Source organism: Dasypus novemcinctus, chromosome 18 (genome assembly GCF_030445035.2).
Source record: "Dasypus novemcinctus isolate mDasNov1 chromosome 18, mDasNov1.1.hap2, whole genome shotgun sequence".
Lineage (NCBI taxonomy): Eukaryota > Metazoa > Chordata > Mammalia > Cingulata > Dasypodidae > Dasypus > Dasypus novemcinctus.
This window is the reverse complement of record NC_080690.1, coordinates 61,802,291-61,820,040: the sequence shown is the minus strand read 5'-3', so window position 1 is coordinate 61,820,040 and position 17,750 is coordinate 61,802,291. Positions and strand designations below refer to the sequence as shown.

Sequence of the window (17,750 nt, the reverse complement as noted above, 5' to 3'; positions counted from 1 at the left end):
CTACCCTAGAGTGGCACCGCACACATGGAGAGTTGATGCAGCAAGATGATGCAACAAAAAAAGTGACACAGCTTCCCCCAGTGCCACATGAAAAGAATGCAAGTGGACACAGAAGAACACACAGCAAGTGGACACAGAGAGCAGACAACAGGGGAGAAGGGGAGAGAAATAAACAAAATTAATCTTTAAAAAATAATAATGATAATAAATGAAAATATATTATCTTCTGAGATATAAATATTTCGAGAACATCAAAACTGTGGTTAAAATATTAACCTTCGCTTCCATGTTCAAGGGAGACAGTTATTTCAGATACAGAGTCCTTGGAGGGTATCTGAAACTCTCGCTTTCATATTGATGTTTTCTCCTTGGCAATCACTGAACCTGAAACAAGTCATTTCACATTGGTGAGGTGTAAGGAGGGGCTGGGTTCTGATTGTCTCAGTGAAGGCACTGGTGGCATTTGGATGGGAAATTCCTTGCCATGTGGGATGAGTCTTGCACAACATTTATTATCTCTCCCCCATGTAAATGTTGGAAACTTTTACTTGCATTGACAGAACCCAAAACATCTCCGCATGCGCGTTTCCAAGTCCTCCCTGGGTGGGGGTAAGGGCAACCCCAGTGAGGAAAGACATCTAAATCTTTCACATTTGTTTTCTGACTCCTCTGCCTTCTCTCAAAATCTACAATAATGACATTATGGACTAAGGGGCCTGGGCTGGGGCCTCCTGCAGTGCTTCCCTCCAGTAGGGTCCCCAGAGGTGGGGATTCTATATATCCCGCCTCTTCAATTAGAAAATGATGCCTAGGCCCACTGGGTGTGCAGAGGGTGGAGAATGCTCCCGGGGGTAGGGGGTGAAAGAGGGCCTCAAACTCAGCACCACCCCCAGGACACGCCTTCCCACAGTTCTGATTTTACCTGACCCGTCCTGTGATGCAGACTCTGTGCTGGGGCTAAGACAGGACTCAAAGATCTCCACACCACACTCTGACCATCCTGAGCCTTGCAATGAGACTTTGCCTGGTTCAGGGACATCAAGAGGGAAAGAGTGACAGAGAGAGACTCCCGGAGACGGAGGAGCTGGTGGACAGGCTGGAGCTTAGTCTCTGAAGTTCAGAGGTACCTCTTTCCACTCCAGGAGCAGAGCTCTCTCTTGTGAGCCAGGCACCCCCCGAAAGAGAAGTCCCTCCAGGAACCTCCTTCCGGGTGACCCCCAGGGCAGCTCACTATTAAAAGATCCAGAAAGAGCAGCACCTTGGAGAGTGCCACCGCGCCCTCTCCCTACTTCCTTACAGGGATACTGAGAGAAAAGCGGAGGGTCTAGTGGAGCCGAGCAGGTGGTGATGGACGGGGACAGGGGGCGGGGTGCATAGGCGAGGCCCTCAGCAGAGGCCCAGGAGAAGGGGTGCAGGACAGAACACGGAGAAATGTGGACGGAGGAGGGAGGTGAGGAGGAAACCCAGGCCCTGTGGGCGTCCAGCCTGGCGTGAGAAGCCATCTCAGCACTAGGGACACCGATGGGGGCAGAGCCGCAGCCACAGCTCTGTCCACGGGGACTTAGCAGGTGAGGACTCGGCATAGCCCAGGGTGCGCCTGCCCGGGTGCTGAGGAGCAGGAGGGGAGGAGCTCCCGCCTACCTGAGCCGGCAACGGACAGGTGAGGGCGCTGTCTGCCCAGAGTCAGGACCCCTGCTCCTGCCCAGGCCCTGGCATGACAGCGAAGGCGGCTTCTCCTTCTCCCCCTCGCTCCCTGGCACAGACCCGCCCTCCTGACAGGCCTGGCTCCTGCTCCTCCCCTTCTGCTCCAGACCCTCCCCCGCCCCACGCTCGGGCCTCAGACATCACGGTGCCTGAGGACGTCACAGCATAGCACGCCAGAGACGGAAACGCACTTGCCGGAGGTCCTAGAAATGTGAGTTGGGGTCATCTCACTGGGGAGAGATGAGGCACGGACGGTGGGGCATTGACGTGGCATGTGGCCCCTGACACGTCTACAGGTTGACCTTGACTAAAAATACCCAACAGCGCCAGGCAGGGGCCTCTGCTCCGCACTGTCCTCTTTGTCCACCAGGGGGCGGCCGAGCGCCCCGCAGCGCGGAGCCTCCCTCAGCGGCGCCCACAGCCTGCAGGGTCCCACTCCCACCAGCTCACCTCAGCCCACGGTCGTCCTCACTCTCAAATCTCCTCCCACACTGGACCCTGTCAGCTCCTCCAGCTGAAGGCTGTTAGCTCTTCAGCTTCCGCCCTCCACACCCACCATCCTTCCCTGACAACGTCCACTCGTGCTCCTGACCTCACCTAAAAGGTCACCACCCCAGGGCGGCTCTATTCATGCCACAAGGACACTTGGTACTTTCCCTTCAGTGAGAAGTTGGAAATCGCTTTGTTTCCAGGAAACTGACACACCCAGCCCATCTCTAACTTGTGGTCACTTCACTTCTCCAAGAGGAACTGAGCCCACAGTCAGAGTCCTTCCTCATCTCACCAAGAACCTGACCTGACACACAACTCGAGATCCCAGGTCTAAGAGCTGCCACCAGGGGAGGAGCCCCGTGAGCACAGAGCGGTCAGGAAGGGTCGCCCAGCCCGGGGCCCTGGGCTGTGGAGAGCCCTGGCTGGTCCCTGAGTCCATCCCACCGGCCCCAGGAGTCGTGGGGATGCGGGAGCTTCAGTGCAGGCCGGGAACAGGCTCACACAGCACCTCCTTTGTCTCAATCGCAGAGGGACTAAGGGACCCCATGGGCCTCTCCTCCCTGACAGAGGAGCCCCAGGACCCAGTGAGTCTCCAGGGGAGCTGCTCTGGTTCCGGGGGCTGAGGAGGGACTAGAGGAGATGACAGAAGGGGCAGGGGTGGCTTTGATGCCATGGCCCAGGGCTGGGACGGAGGGAAACATGGGCCTTCAGGGCACCAGCTCCAGGCCAGCCCCACCCACAGCCTCCAGGGACACCCCAGGGCCCTGCCTTATCCTCAGGCACAGGGAGCTCCTCCTGAGGCAATGGTCCTCCTGACACTCTGAAATGCACATCCACTCCGGGCTCACCCTGCACTTGGGTGGAGTCGGGGTGGCCGGGGACCCACAGTGAACATGACCCGGGGCTGACTCTGCCGCCTGGAGGTCGGAGCCCATCAGGACTCAGGGGTCAGGACGGGGCCCACCATGTGGAGCCTGGGGCAGCCAGGGACGTTGGCTGCAGGTCTCTTCATGGACTCCAGGGGGCGCCAGCAGGACACACTGAACAGCACAGGAAAGGATTCCCCTGAGGCCTAAACCTGGCCTTGGGTGAGGAGGTGAGAAGGAACCTGATTTCCACCCTGAGCTCCCACAGACACTTCTGGGAGCCCCTGGGACCCTCTGACCTGCCTGCTCCTTCCTGGGGCCCCTGAGAGCCCTGTGTGCTGGTGCCTGGATGCCCCCTCCCTGCTGGGCTTCACCCATGGGAAGAGCGGGGTGGCCACAGGAGTCAGCAGGGCAGAGGCCAGAGGCCCCTGGACAGTCAGAGAGGACACAGACAGGCTCTGCCCAGGGCTGAGCCAGAGACAGGGAGGGTCTCACTGTCGCCTTCCCTGAGGACATGGGGCCCAAAGCCCACCAGCCCCCGCCATGCAGACCCCTCCTCCAGGACAAGGATGAACCTGCCCCCACCTCCCCAGGTCCTGCCAGTGCCTCTGAGACACCTGGACCCTGAGTCTCAGTCCCTGGAAGCAGAGGCCAGGCTGGAGTCCCCAGAGATGGAAGGAGGGACCCCTCACCCTCATCCTCACCTGCCCCTCATGGCCCCCAGAGCCATGTCTGTGAGCTTCTCACTGGGTGGAAATTCAACCTTCCAGCACGTGTGAGAAAACTGGGAGCCCGGGGAGCCCAGCTGGGCTTCTGTGTCACACAGTGAAATGACCCCCTAGTGCTGAGAGCCCAGGAGAGTCCATAAAGGAACAGGGTGTCCATGCAGGTGGGAGTGGGGTCCTCTAAGGGTCCCCACAGCCCTGTTTCAAAGTGTGGTCAACCAGCCAGTGTTTTCCACTTCAGGTCAAAACCTGTTAGATGCAGAGGCTCAGGTGAGGCCATCACTTCTGAAGCAGAATCTGCATTTTACAGGATCTTCAGATCAGGGGGTGCAGAGAGGCTGGTGAAGAGCCACCCCCCATCCCCCAGACCACTGGTTCTCATCCTGGATGGGCATCCACATTCCCTGGTCACTGCTGAAGCAGCATTTCTGGGGCGTCCCCTGGGCATCTCACTCCCTGTTATAAAGTTCCACAGGAGAATCTGATGCAAAGTCAAGGAGAAAACCCTATGAGCACAGTTCCTAATAAAACTCTGTGGGCTCCAGCTCAGGAGACTGAACTTGGCAGCAGAGGAGGGGAGAACCACATCATAGGAAACTCCCAGGACACTGAGCCCTGGGGTTGTGCACACCCCAAACAAGGACAAGTGAGTGTGAGTGTGACTGTGTGCAAATGTGAGTGTGTGTGTGTGTTTGGAGAGGAGAATCATGGACGGAGGGAGCGGAGTCCCTGGTAGTTCCCAGGGAAAGGAAATTGCACGGAAGGAGAGGGAAGGAAGGGGAGACAGGGAGGAAGTTGCAAGGGGAGGGGAGGAGATGAGCTCAGAGCAGACCCCGCCCCACCCACGTGACCAGGGAAGCAATCCTGCCCCCGTGGAGGCTCAGGGCAGAGGGAGGAAGGGCCCAGAGCCCCCGCTGCAGGAGCAGCTGTGTCACCAGCTTGTCTGGGCCAGAATCTTCTCCACACAGGGAGGCACAGTGCAGGCAGCAGAGACCCATGGAGCCCCCCTCAGGCCCTCCCCACAGAGAGCACACCCCCTGGCAGGGGCCCCTGATCACAGGTGAGAGGGGACTGGGCCCTGGTGTGGGGGGCGAGGAGAGCAGAGACTGGCTGGGGGTTCTGGGGACACCAGTCTGAGAGGGGAGAGAGGGCTGCGGTTCAGAGCCTTAAGGGAGGGGATGAGAGAAGAGGAGGCTCTCGGCAACAGCCAAATCCCAGGAAAGCAATTGGCATGAGGGAGGAAAGCCACAATTGCTCCAAGTTCTCTAAATTAGTCATCACTGAGTCATAAATTTTGAACAAAATGAAAATTTATGTCACAGGGACACTCCAGAATAAAATGACAAGGGACACCAACCAATGCCCTTATCTAGGCAGCACAGAATGGGTCTTTATGTTTACTGCTAAATAAACACCAGGACGTGCAGGGCCCTGGGAACATGCATTATCTCCTTCCCTGACAGCACAGCGTGTTCAGGCTTTGGGGAGTCAACAGGGAACACGACAAGCCCCAGCCCTCATGGAGCAAACGTTTATGGGGCATGAAGAAGGACAAGCAAACTGAAGGAGAAAGTGATGTCAGGTGCTGATGGCACCTCAAGGAGACAGAGCAGGGGGGGGGGGTCAGAGAGGGGAAGAGAGAGGGGCTGGAGAGGAGGCCGCAGGGCAGGCCCCCAGGACAAGCCCTGGTGTGAGCAGGTGCCTGAGGGGGGGAGAGACCTGCTCAGTCTCCAGGAGCCATCGCTCCACCCAGAACATGCCCGAGGATTGACTTACTTTCTCTCTTCCCACCTAGTCTCACTTTTGATCTTCTGGAGCCGGCCCATCACAGCCCAGCTCACGATTGAATCTGTGCCAGCAGGTGCTGCTGAAGGCAGTGATGTTCTTCTGCGTGTCCACAATCAGCCAGAGAATCCTCAAGGCTACAGCTGGAACAAAGGGGACAAGGTGGACCCCAACCATAACATTTTATCGTATGTAATAGACACTGAACAAACAACCCCAGGAACTGCCCACAGTGGTCGAGAGACCATATACCCCAATGGATCCCTGCTGCTCCAGAAGGTCACCCAGAGTGACTCAGGAATCTACACCTTAATAGTCATAAAGAGAAACTTTCAGGGTGATTTAGCCTCTGGACAGATCCGCGTGTACTGTGAGTGACCTTCTGTGACCTCTGTGTGTTGGGGGAGAGGTGGGCAGGTTGATGCATTGCTGGGCCCACACCCCCTCTGCATTCCCTCCCTGTGTTGGGGTTTGAGCATGGAGGGCAGGATCCACACAGGGGAGACAAACTGCATTAGATCAGAATTCCCTCCCGAATCCAGACTCTGAAGAAATTTGCTGCAGAGAAAAGGCCCAGCCTGCTGGGGGTCACTTGGCAGAGGGAGCTTGGTCTCAGGCCCACCCTGAGTCCCTCCCCATGAACTTGGCCCTGAGAGACCCTGTAGGACTCAGCTGGGCACTGCCCTGGGGGGGCCCTGGAATCCCACGGAGGAGCTGAGCCCAGGAAGCCCCTTTCCAGACCCCTGTGCAGGGCTTCTGACTCCAGGTGACCTGGGGAGCCTGTGGCCAGGCCTGGGTGTGGCTGAGGGCAGGGCTGACTGGAGCAAGGATTTCCCAGCTGCCTGAGCCCCGTGGCGCCTGGAGCTGGTCAGCACCAGAGCTCAGCCCCAAGGGATCCATCAGGACCTGGCAGAGCCAAGCCCTTCCCTGAGACCCAGCAGGGAGAGCCCAGACACACACAGTCACAAGCTGTGAGCTGACTGTCCTGGGGAGCATGGGAGAGGCCCCAGGAAGGTCAGCGTCCCCAGAGGAGGAACAGGGGAGAGAAGACGCTCCTTGTCCACCAGGGCTCAGCCCAGGGAGCCCTCCATGGAGGAAAGTTATAACAGGTGTTGTTTATTTGTACTGCTCCTCCAACCAAGCTTTGGATCAGGTGATTATGAAGATTTTAAAGTTAGATCACAGACAACGTGGCAAGCCACATACCAGTTATCATATTTCCTGTTTTATGGAGGGGAAACAGAGGCACTGGGGGATGCTGTATTCACTGAATTGGGATCAAACAGGCCATGACTAGCAGGTCAAAGTCTTGGTCTGTCTGCAGCCACAGCCTTGACCTTTCTTCTCCACATGGCCTCATTAGGCATCTGCAGGTCCAGAGAGCAGCCTTTACTTCATATCCTTTCCTCATAAACATTCCTAATGTGGAGGGAGAGATGTCCATCTGGGAGTGAGAGCAAGTGGAGAACTAGTCAGTGTTAGACTAACTAGTTACTGCGTCAACAGAGTCTTTCCTGGAATGTCCAGGCCCCTCCCCAGTGGCCTCTCCATGTGCTCACTACATAGACAGGAATTCATGGATTTGTTTGTTTGCTGACGTGTTGGTGTCACCCCCACTGGATAAAAGGACTTTGCTTTCTCTCTCCCCACTGCACATCCTTTAACCAGCTCAGGGCCCACAAGAAGCAAACTCTCCATTGCTCTTTGATGAAGGAAGGAAGGAAGGAATGGTGACTGAATGAATGAATGAGCCATATTTTCTTCAGAGCTGGAGCCTTGGTGCGGATTCCCAGGAGGTTCTGGCCACACTGGAGCCCTGTCCCTCAGGGCTGAGACCTCTGTCCCACACCTCTGACCCCCTGGGGCTGAGTCCAGGATGACCTGGGCTGCTTGGCCAGGTGGGGTGTTCAGGGCTGAGCTGTCCTGTTCTGGGGCCACGTGGGACTCTTGGTCTTTGGGGTCTTTGAGTCACTTGTAACCCACCTGCTCATGCCATGGGCGTTTCTGGCTCTCTATGCTCCTTCCCTGTTCCTCATCTTCCTTTCCTTTCATTCCAGCTGGGAACTGCCCCAGCTCTGCACCACTTCCTCCTCCCTTACGCTTTCCCACGTACCCCTGCTGATGGCTGACCATCCTGTTCCCTCCCCACCACCACCTGTAGCCAGGCCCACCCTCCCCATGAAGCTCCAGCATGAGCCAATTGACTCAAGTCCGCAGAAGGAACTTCCAGTGCCCCTGTCCAGGGCACTTCCCCTTAGTGATGCCAGCAAATGGAACAGGCCGTGCGCTGTGGTCATGTGACTCCTTATCTGACTCACCAGAGACTCAGCAGCAGAGGGGAGAGGTCTGCCGCCCCCAAAGCACAAGGGCCCAGCTCACCCATTTTTCTTGTAACTCACATCCTGCACTGGAGTGAGGCTCACAGCTCTCCCCAGGGGTCCCAAGACCCTTCCCCTTGAGAAGCAGGTCAGACCACGCACTATCTGATGTCTCACTGTCCACTTCACACACCCATTTCCCCATCATAACACCATCATCATGAGGTGGGTCTTCTCAGAGGAGAGCTACCTGAGCCACTGGCATCTCACATGGTCACTGCTTAGCTTGGACCCATCCATGTCATTCCTGAGGTCAGAAGAAGGAAAAGAAAGCATTCCTCGTGCCTCTGCCAGTCTCCTCCCCTTTTCCTGCCTCTCCATAGGAATTAACTCATGGAAACATTTGCTAATTTACTACCGTGACACAAAATGTTTCAACTAATTTGGCTTCTTTCCTCCTTTTATATAATTGAGACTCCTCAGAACTGCCCTCTGATCAATTCTGTCTCTTCTCAGGGGTCACTGAAGAACAGATTTCCACATCTTCCCTTTGGTCATAATAGGTACCTTGCTGGACTCAGAGCTTGGCCTAAGACCTCATAACACTCTCTAGAGAAATATTCCTTCCAGTAAGTGGTCTTAGAACTTTGGGCCAGGGAAGCAGACTTGACTCAGTGGTTAGGGCATCCGTCTACCATGTGGGAGGTCTGCTGTTCAAACCCCGGGCCTCCTTGACCTGTGTGGCGCTGGCCCATGCACAGTGCTGATGTGCGCAAGGAGTGCCGTGCCAAGCAGGGGAGTCCCCCACATAGGGGAGCCCCACGTGCAAGGAGTGCACCCCATAAAGAGAGCCACCCAGCGCGAAAATAGTGCAGCCTGCCCAGCAGTGGCGCTGCACACACGGAGAGCTGACACAGGAAGAAGATGCAAAATAAAAAGAACCCCAGATTCCCATACGTCTGACAACAGCAGAAGTGGACAAAAAGAACAGGCAGCAAATGGACACAGAGAACAGACAACTGGGGGAGGGGGGATGGGGAATGGGAGAGAAATAAATAAAAATAAATCTTTAAGAAAAAAAAATAACTTTGGGCCATTAATAACCTTTTTCACATATAATAGGAATTTTTATAAGATCTATTTTATTTATTTCTCTCTCCTGCCCCCCCTGTTGTCTGCTCTCTGTGTCAATTCATTGTGTGTCCTTCTCTGTCCACTTGCATTCTTGTCATGTAGCACAAGGAAACTGTCGCTTTTTCTTATTCTTGTTGCATCATGTTGCTGTGTAAGCTCTCCATGTGTGTGGTACCACACCTGTGTGGGCTGTGTTTTTTTTTTTCACAAGGGCTGGCCCTCCTTGGGGGTGCACTCCTTGTGTGGGGGGCATGAGGACACCCCTGTGTGGCATGGGACTCCTCGTGCGTGGCATCACTGTGCATGGGCCAGCTCACCACACCGTTCAAGAGGCCCTGGGTATCAAACCCTGGACCCACCATATGGTAGGCAGACACACTATCAGTTGAGCCACAACTGCTTCCCTGAAAGAACTTTAATTCTTCCAAAATCTGTATCACAGATCTGCAAAATACAAATGGCCTGTGAAAGCCAGATCTCAGTAAGTTTATGCTCCCCTCTCTGTCCACCAATCACCCTTCTGCATTTGAAAACATTCCTATGATTTCAGGAAAGATAAACATGATCCCTACTGGACCTCATCAGGGGAAGAAGGGAATTTAAAGACCAAGGGCAGAGAGCAGGATTCTGCTGTCAAAGGCAGCCAGCTCCTGCCTGTTCCCACATTCTGTTCTGCCTCATTCCTCACACTCTGCTGTGCCTTGTACAGGGCTACAGCCTCTTGTTAGTCACCACCAACTCCCTGAGAAGAACTGCATCCCATGTGGCCCCTCAGCCTGACCACAAAACTACCCACCAGGCTTGTTCTGGGTCTGCCGTGGGTTATTTCTCTCCCAACACCCAACTCCTGGCCAGGCTGCCCAGTGTCCATGGGCTTTTGGACAATGAGAGGACCCACGTTGCCCATCTCTCAGACACCTTTGAAGAATGAGGCCCCCAGGACGCAGTAAGCAGGACTGTACATTGTGCAGCTGGGAGGGACCTCAGCAAGCGTATGTTAAGGTGAGGCCGAGGTGGGGCTGGCACCATCTGGTCACTGCAGAGCCCAGGAGAGGTGCCAGGGACCCTGATTCCCATCCTGCCCCTTCCCTGACCAAACGCTGCCCCTTACTTAGTACTGGAGAGGGTCTGCGCCCTCCTGGACAGAGAGCAGGGGGTCCTCATATTCTCTGAGTACCCAGGCTGTTAAGCATTTGTCTTATAATATGAAGTTCTGCCTTGTGTTGTCTGAGAGGCGAGAGACACCAACACTGATACGAAGATGCCTTTAGAGGATCCATGTACTAAAGAGGGTCACCTTCTCTCTGCTGTCCACAGCGGCGTTACCCACACCCTTCATCAGGAGCAGCACCTCTGATCTCGTGGAGGGCCAGTGCTCTGTGGCCTTAACTTGTGAACCTGAGACTCAGAACACAACCTACCAGTGGTGGATAAACAATCAGAGCCTCCCAGACAGTGCCAGGCTGCAGCTGTCCCTGGACAACAGGATTCTCACTATACACAATGTCACAAGGAAGGACACAGGACCTTATGAGTGTGAGACCCGGAACCCAGTGAGTGCCCGTCGCAGTGACCCCTTCACCCTGAAGGTTTTCTGTGAGTAACTTCTGTTCCTCGGTGGCACAGGCTGCTGCCCAAATGCATGCTGCCAGGGGCCAGGCCATACTGGTCCTCTCAGGTCTAAGTGCACAGGCCCTCATGCCCTGAACACCCAGGCCACCCATGACTTCCTTCCCAGGCATATCCAGGCAGGCCCAGCCTTGCAGCCAAGATGAGGAGGGGGGTTGCTCCTGTCTAGAGACCCTTGTGGTCAGTACCTGTGCTGGGAGAACCAGGTCAATGATCTCAGATCAGACTCAGTGAGCACAGGGGCTTGTGGTTGTGGGCCTTTAAGGATGAGGGTGGTGTGGGACATGGTCGGAAGGACACTGAGGCCCTTACACAGACCAGGAGCTTCCCCTTCACCTGATTACGTCACTCTGTGGACTTATTCTCTTTGCTCCAGATGGCCCCGACACCCCCACCATCTTTCCCCCCTGGCTCCAGTTACCCTCCAGGGGCAAACCTCAGCCTCTCCTGCCTCGCGGCCTCTAACCCACCCACACAGTATTCTTGGCTTATCAACGGGAGGCCCCAGCAATACACACAGGAGCTGTTTATCCTCGACGTGTCTGTGCATGACAGAAGACCCTACACCTGCCATGTCCACAACAATGTCACTGGCCTCAATAGGACCACAGTCAGGAATATCACGGTCTCCAGTAAGTGGCCCGTGGACCAGCAGCCCTGAGCCTGGTTTTCCAGAAAGATCCTGAATGAAGTTCTTTCCTAGACTGTGTTCAATAGAAGCCTGCAAATCCCAAATTTTCCTTACCCTGGCTTCTCTTGTTTGTCAAGGCAGATATTGGCTCGATTTGGAATGTGGGGAGGGGTTCTCTCAACCCAGAAACCCCCATGTAGTGAAAGAGAAGCCATAGATGGGAAGGGAAAGTTTCCTCAACATCAGGTTGCATCCTAATGCCACTACCATGTCCCTTTCTGTTGTCTCTGATTTTTCCTAACTTCATGTCCCACAGTAACATTCAAGCCTTGAAACAAGCTCACAATCTTGTTCCCCAGGTGAGGGGTTGATGAAGCTCACTGAGGAGATGAGCAGGACAGAGCTCTGCCTCACTGCTCTTCCCCCAGCCGTCTGTGCCCTGACTGTCTGGCACAATCTATGCTTGGACTGGAAGGCGTGTGAAGTACACATGTGCCTTTGTCCTGGAGTCTCTCACGAGTGCAGTCGGTGGACACCTGAGCCTCACTTGGGTCCAGCAGTGGGGAAATAGGAAGAAGTGAGGTCCAGGGCAGAACCATCTGCATAATGGCACAGCTGTGTAACGTGGACACTGGCCACATATGGTTCAGAAAAGAACACAGATCAGGATGTACAGACACATTGGTTGCACCCATGACAGACCTCTTAGGGGGAAAGGGAAGCACCCCAGTGATACAGTTCACAGATACTGGTAAGTGTACCAGACTTTCTTTAACATGGAAACCACTTCTCTCTAGAGGTTTCCCTTCACCGTGATGTTCAGTCCACAGCCAGATTGTCTTGTTTGCATGGAGAAAAACTTCAGGTGGAACCTCTAGAGACTCAAAGGCTGGTCTGGGCCTTCCTCATTCCCTAATGACTCATGACACCTTAGAAAGTGCCTTCCCTGCATGTGTAAAGCTCTCCTGGCCCCAGAGTTGGGCAGGGCTGGAGAGATGCCTTCCCCAACATTCACAGAACTGTAGGCAAGAACAGGGGCCTGCTTTTTATAAATCACAGAACTCTAGAGAGATTAAACCCCTTGGGTGGCTAATTCTACCTGCAGAGGAGGTTGGTGCCCCCGTGGCTGAGAAAAAGTTCCTAGGGCTGATTCCCCAGAGATGCCAGGTGACCTGTCAGGGGAGCTGCCTCTCTTCCTTGTCTTGGGAGGGGCAGCCCTCGCCTACCCAGATCATGTGAACAGAGACACGTGACCATCTGCAGGTCAGAGCTGTGCTCTGGTCACCTCGAGAGCTCACTGGGGACCTGGAAGCTGGCTGAGGGCTCTGAGGAGGAGAGAGCCCCCAGGCCCATTCCCTCAGCCAGTCTCGGCCTCCAGGGCAGGGCCTTCCATCAACCAGCAAGACCATCACAGAAGGCAGGGGCTCCACGGTCCTGGCCTCCCTCACAGTTTCCACTTCGAGGCTCATCAACCAGCAGAGCCTGAAGCTCACGGAGAGGGTGGAGGCCTCCTGGGAAACTGCATCCTCAGTCTAGACCGCATGAAGATGGAGGGTTCGGTGATTATCAGCGTGCAGGTGCCAATGTGTTCCCTTCCATTGAGAGTCACCTGCTCAGGCTGAGCGAGGACAGTGAGTGTCCTCTCCTCCTGTCCCAGAGCTATTATTATTCTTGAAATCACCTTCTCTTGTCTGCAGCAGTTGTTATGATGCACTGGCTTTGTAGTTTGCTTGTGAATGGCCAATGGATTTCAGGTGGGAAGGCCTGGGAAGTCTTGTGTTGAGTCCACAGGTGCTAAAACCTTCACTGTCATTGTCATTACTGTAGGGCCACAGCCACCTTCAGCTCCAGATCCCACCCTGTGGGTCCCAGCTGCATTATCTCTGCCATGGAACCAATACCTTCTCTCCCACAAGGGTGGATGTGTCCTGTGCAGGAAGTGGGAGCACTGCGCTCTGCACCTGGAGCACGATCCACTCCTGGGAACCACAGCTCCCTCCCCCATTAGGCGGGCGTGGGGGACAGTGGCTCCAGATTAGATGGAGGACACCGTGTGGTGATGGAGGCACAGCTGCTCAGTGTACCACTCCCCGGGCTCCTGCCCCAAGAGAGCTGTTGGCAAGTTTGGAGAGACAAGGTTCAAGCCTATACCCTGGATGAGGGAGATCCGCTGAGGGTCAGGGACGACCTGGAAGGGGGTTCCCGTCCCTACCACAGATGCCACCCACTCAGGAAACCTCAGGTTTCTCTGTGCAGGGCCTTTTGGGGATCTGGGCCTCTGGGATTCTTGCAGAGAGAGGACCCTGTGCTGAGACCCACCCAAGACTGGCATTGACCAGGAAGGGACTGCTGCCCACAAGGCTGCACCCTCCCCTCACAGAGATGCTCCCAGGGGCACCCGCTGGGGGAGGGGGAGGCCCAGGCTGGGTCCTGAGAGGGGGGTCCAAGACCCCAGGGAGGAAGTCAGGTCTGAGTCTCCCTCTCTGTCCCTGCAGATGGCACGTCTGGAGGAGCCACCAGCCCCTACTTCTCTGCCGGGGCCGTCGCAGGCATCGTGACGGGGGTCCTGGCTGGGATGGTGCTGACTGCAGTTCTGGGGTGGTTCCTGCTGTGCAGGGACTCTGCAGGGTACGGTGGGCTTCCCAGGGCCTGAATCTCCCCGGACGGCAACACTGTGTGGAGCGGGGAGGGCCGTCCTCTGTGTGAGGGGCCCTGCCCCTACCCCTCCTGAACCCTGAACCCCTGGAGGCCGCCCCCTCCTCCCCAGCTCCTTCCTCCTCAGCCCTGAGCTCCCAGGCGGGGGGTCTCACGCCCCATCAGGGCTCAGAGGGAAGAGAGCTCCTGGGGAAGGAGGCCACAGGGGAGTCGGTTGAGAAGAGGGAACCGGGGGAGTGGTGAGGGCAGGAGATGGGCGTGGAGGGCCCAAGGTCCCGGCACCTTAGATCTGCTGAAGCCTCAGGATCTGAGGTCGACAGCCAAGGTCACACCCCTGATGTGCAGCTCCAGGCCCGGACAGTGCAGACGGGGGGTCCTGGCCACGGGGAGCTGCGTCCTGGGCTGTCCTTGCACCTCTCCTCAAGGGGGATGGAGATCCGGGGATGGGCCCATTGGCACATTTCCACAGCCCTGGCTGAGGGAGGGTCTGCAGCCGCAGGGGCGCCGCGGTCCCCAAGGGTCCAGGACACACCGAGGTTGCTGGTGTCCTGCACCAGGCCCTACGGGATCCCTGAGGCCCGACCTTCACTCAGGTCACTCTGGCTGTTGGTTCCTCTCCTGTGCTCTGGGTCCCTCTGCATCAACATCCTCCTGGGCGACAACTGCCTGAGGATCCCTCTCTTCCCCAGGCAGACATGCAGATGTGGCTTCTAGGTCTTTCCTCAGCTCCCCTCTCTAGACCCTGGCCCCCTCCCTGGGGCAGAGATGGAGAAAGGAGGTCTCCAGCGCTGCTGTGAATGGGATCCCCTTTGCCCTCTGCTCTGACACCAGAGCTGTCACCTTCCCCGCACACTGCGTAACTGAGCCTGACCTTCTCTAGGGCCAGAAGCCAGCAGGACCTCAGGGAGCCCCGGCCCCCGGCGTGCCCCCCAGGTGAGTGCAGGTCCAGCTGGGAGTGGCTGGGCACCCAGGCTGCCCCCAGTGTCCATCCCCTCAGTCGCTCCTTGGGGCCTCGGGCCTGCAGGGGTTTCAGGGGAGTCTCAGCAGCATAAAGTCCTTCCATGGGGCACCCCAGGCTGCTGTGTCAGCCCAGACTGTGGGGCCTGGTTCAGGGTCACCTCCTGGGCTCACCTGCTCCTTTGACCCTAAGACAGCCGTGAGTCTCCCAGGAGATGCTCTCCCAGGACTGTGTCTCCTGGAGCTGAGGATCCCCCACACCTGGAGGAGGGCCCTGCTCTGCTCACACACCTGGTGCTCACTCCGGTCTCTGCTCCCCAGGTCACAGCTTCCCCCACAATCCCACCTCTCCGGTAAGCCTGTCCCCTCCCCATCCTCTAAACTGGGAGTCCCAGCTGCACAGACTCGGGGCAGGGGGACTGCCTCACAGCCCAGACCCCTGCCCTCCCGACAGGTCAATGTTAGTCCTCTCTGTCCAGGAGCTGGGCAGGGACCACCACGCCCTGAGCCCACCCTGTGGGAGAAACCTGGAGTCCAGCAGGGGGCACAGAGTGGGCCTGGGAGCATCAGCCAGGGGCCCTGGGTCAACAAGCACGAGGGTGAGATGCAGCAGGAAGGGATAGGGTGCTGTGTTCCAGGCTTGGAGAGTGGCCCTTAAGGATAGAGGTGTCAATCCTGATGAGGAGTGTTGAAAGCAGATCCAGGGCACCCACCTGTGGCTGGGCAGAGGCTAGAACCTTCAGACTCCAGCTCTAGGCTCACTTGGGCCCCTGCCTGTCCCCTGACATCTGCTTCCCCCTCCCAGGTCCCCCTGCACGACTCCAGGGCAGCTGTTCCTGTCTATGAGGTGAGCTGGGTGATGCCCAGGACCTCCCCACCCCCACCCGGCTGTGCTTAGCAATTCAGGAAACAGCAGCAATGGGGGGACAGGGGTGGCAACCCAGGAGGGAGGGGCCTGAGGGCAGAAGCCTCAGAGAAGCCCCAGCTGGGGCCAGAGCCTGGGAGAAGCAGCACCTGGTTCTGAGAAGGTTACAAGGTGCTCAGAGGCCTCTTCTTTCCTTTTTCAGGAACTTCTAAACCGTGACACAAACATTTATTGTCAAATCAACCCCAAAGGAGAAGTTACTCAATACTTTCCCTAAGAAACTTGGGCAGCCGAGGGGAGGGGCCACGTGAGACCGCAGAGCCTGGGAAGGAGCTGAGCCTGTGCCCGAGGTTCAGCTCTGAGCCCAGGGAGCCTCTGGGTGCTTGGGGTGGGGGCAGGTCCCTCCTGGACTCCTGGAGACCCAGAGAGGCCGCCCTGAGCTCAGGCTCAGCCAGGACAAAATCCTCCCAACCCACCCCTCTGGGAATGGGGGACTTCCAGGAAACTGAAGGAGCCTGTGACCTGCCATGGATTACTTGGAAAGAATTTGAATAAAAAGGACCCTTCCTCTCATTTGGTTCATTTCTACTCACAGGAATGAAATTAATTCACCTGAAACTCTGTTTTCCTTTAGGTCACACTGTGAGGTATTATCTCTAATTTGCCCCACTTCCACCCCTATACCCTGGCAGGAAGGAGTTGGGGGAGCAAAAGGGGTGGGACTGTGTTAACATGTTCCCAGAGCCTGGCCCACCCACAAGAGTGCTCATCTGCCCTAGGACCAGGGTCCCTGCACAGCTCCCAGCACTTGCCCCTCTGAGCTCAAAGCTCAGGGCTCAGGATCAAGGAAAATGGGGCCGACTGCTGTCCACACAAAGATGGACACTGAAGGAGCAGCCACGGGCATTGGGCACATCATGGGTGTGGCCCCCTTTCAGCCCCCATGTCCTGAGCCCCCAGCACTGTTCCATCCAGACCCTGGTGGCCCGCCTGTCATGCTGACCTCAAATGGACTTGCCTGTCTTCAAGTCCTGGATCCAGGCTTTCCAGCCCCACCACAGGATTTCTCCTTGTTCCAAAGGCCAGCCATTGGGCCATATTCAACCCTGGGTGGGTGGGTGGGCTAAGTGAGGGGCTGTCAGAGTGACCCGTGTGAGGAAGGACCCAGAATTCGGGACCCAGCCAGGAGAACTCCAGTCCTGCACTTCCAGTAACCTTCCAAGGTGGGTTTCATAGAGACAAGCCTCCTTTCAATGCATGACCATCCAGCTCAGAGGCTCCAGGGCTCTCCCTATCCAGAACTCACCATGGCTCCTTCTGGCCTTAGGGCAAAAATCCCCTCCTGACCCAGCAAGCAAGCCCTTCTCTTACCCCTTCACCTCCAGCCCCGTCCAAGCTCCAGGACTACAGGACTCAGTCCCTCCCTGAGGGCTTGAAGGCTCTGTGGGAGGTGATGGTCTGGGGGGGCGGAGTTCACTCCAATTACGTGCCTGAGATCCCACAAACAAGGCTGCTCCTTCCTAAGGTGCACAGCTCCCAGGTCATTATACTGTTTAGGTTTTGCCAAGAGTTGCAGGAGGGAAGTGGATGTGGCTCAACTGATAGACCATCTGCCTACCACCTGGGAGGTCCAGGGTTCAATATCCAGGGCCTCCTGACCCGTGTGGTGAGCTGGCCCACACGCAGCGCTGATGCACACAAGGAGTGCCCTGCCACACAGGGGCACCCCCACAACATGCTAGGGGTGCACCCTGCAAGGAGAGATGCCCCGTGTGAAAAAGCTTTTTCACACACACAGAAAACTGATGCAGCTAGATGACACAACAATAACAACAATAACAAAAGGTGCAGTTTCCTGGTGCCGCTTGACAATGCAAGCAGATGAAGAAGAACACACAGCGAATGGACACAGAGAGCAGACAATGGGGGAAAGGGAAGAGAAATAAATAAAATAAATCTTTAAAAAAAGAAAAGAGCTTCAGGAGATGA

The 17,750-nt window shown here is 56.4% G+C and overlaps 1 protein-coding gene across 1 annotated transcript; it reads left to right on the top strand.

Moving 5' to 3' along the window:
* The first annotated feature begins 4,664 nt into the window (after nt 1-4,664).
* On the top strand, nt 4,665-16,334 carry LOC101427807 (cell adhesion molecule CEACAM7-like). The gene is made up of 8 exons (XM_058280311.1): nt 4,665-4,847; nt 5,583-5,942; nt 10,342-10,620; nt 13,780-13,912; nt 14,820-14,872; nt 15,218-15,249; nt 15,702-15,743; nt 15,964-16,334. Exons 1-8 carry the CDS (start codon nt 4,784-4,786, stop codon nt 16,036-16,038), a joined length of 1,038 nt encoding a protein of 345 aa, XP_058136294.1. The 5' UTR covers nt 4,665-4,783; the 3' UTR covers nt 16,039-16,334.
* Nucleotides 16,335-17,750: the final 1,416 nt, after the last annotated feature.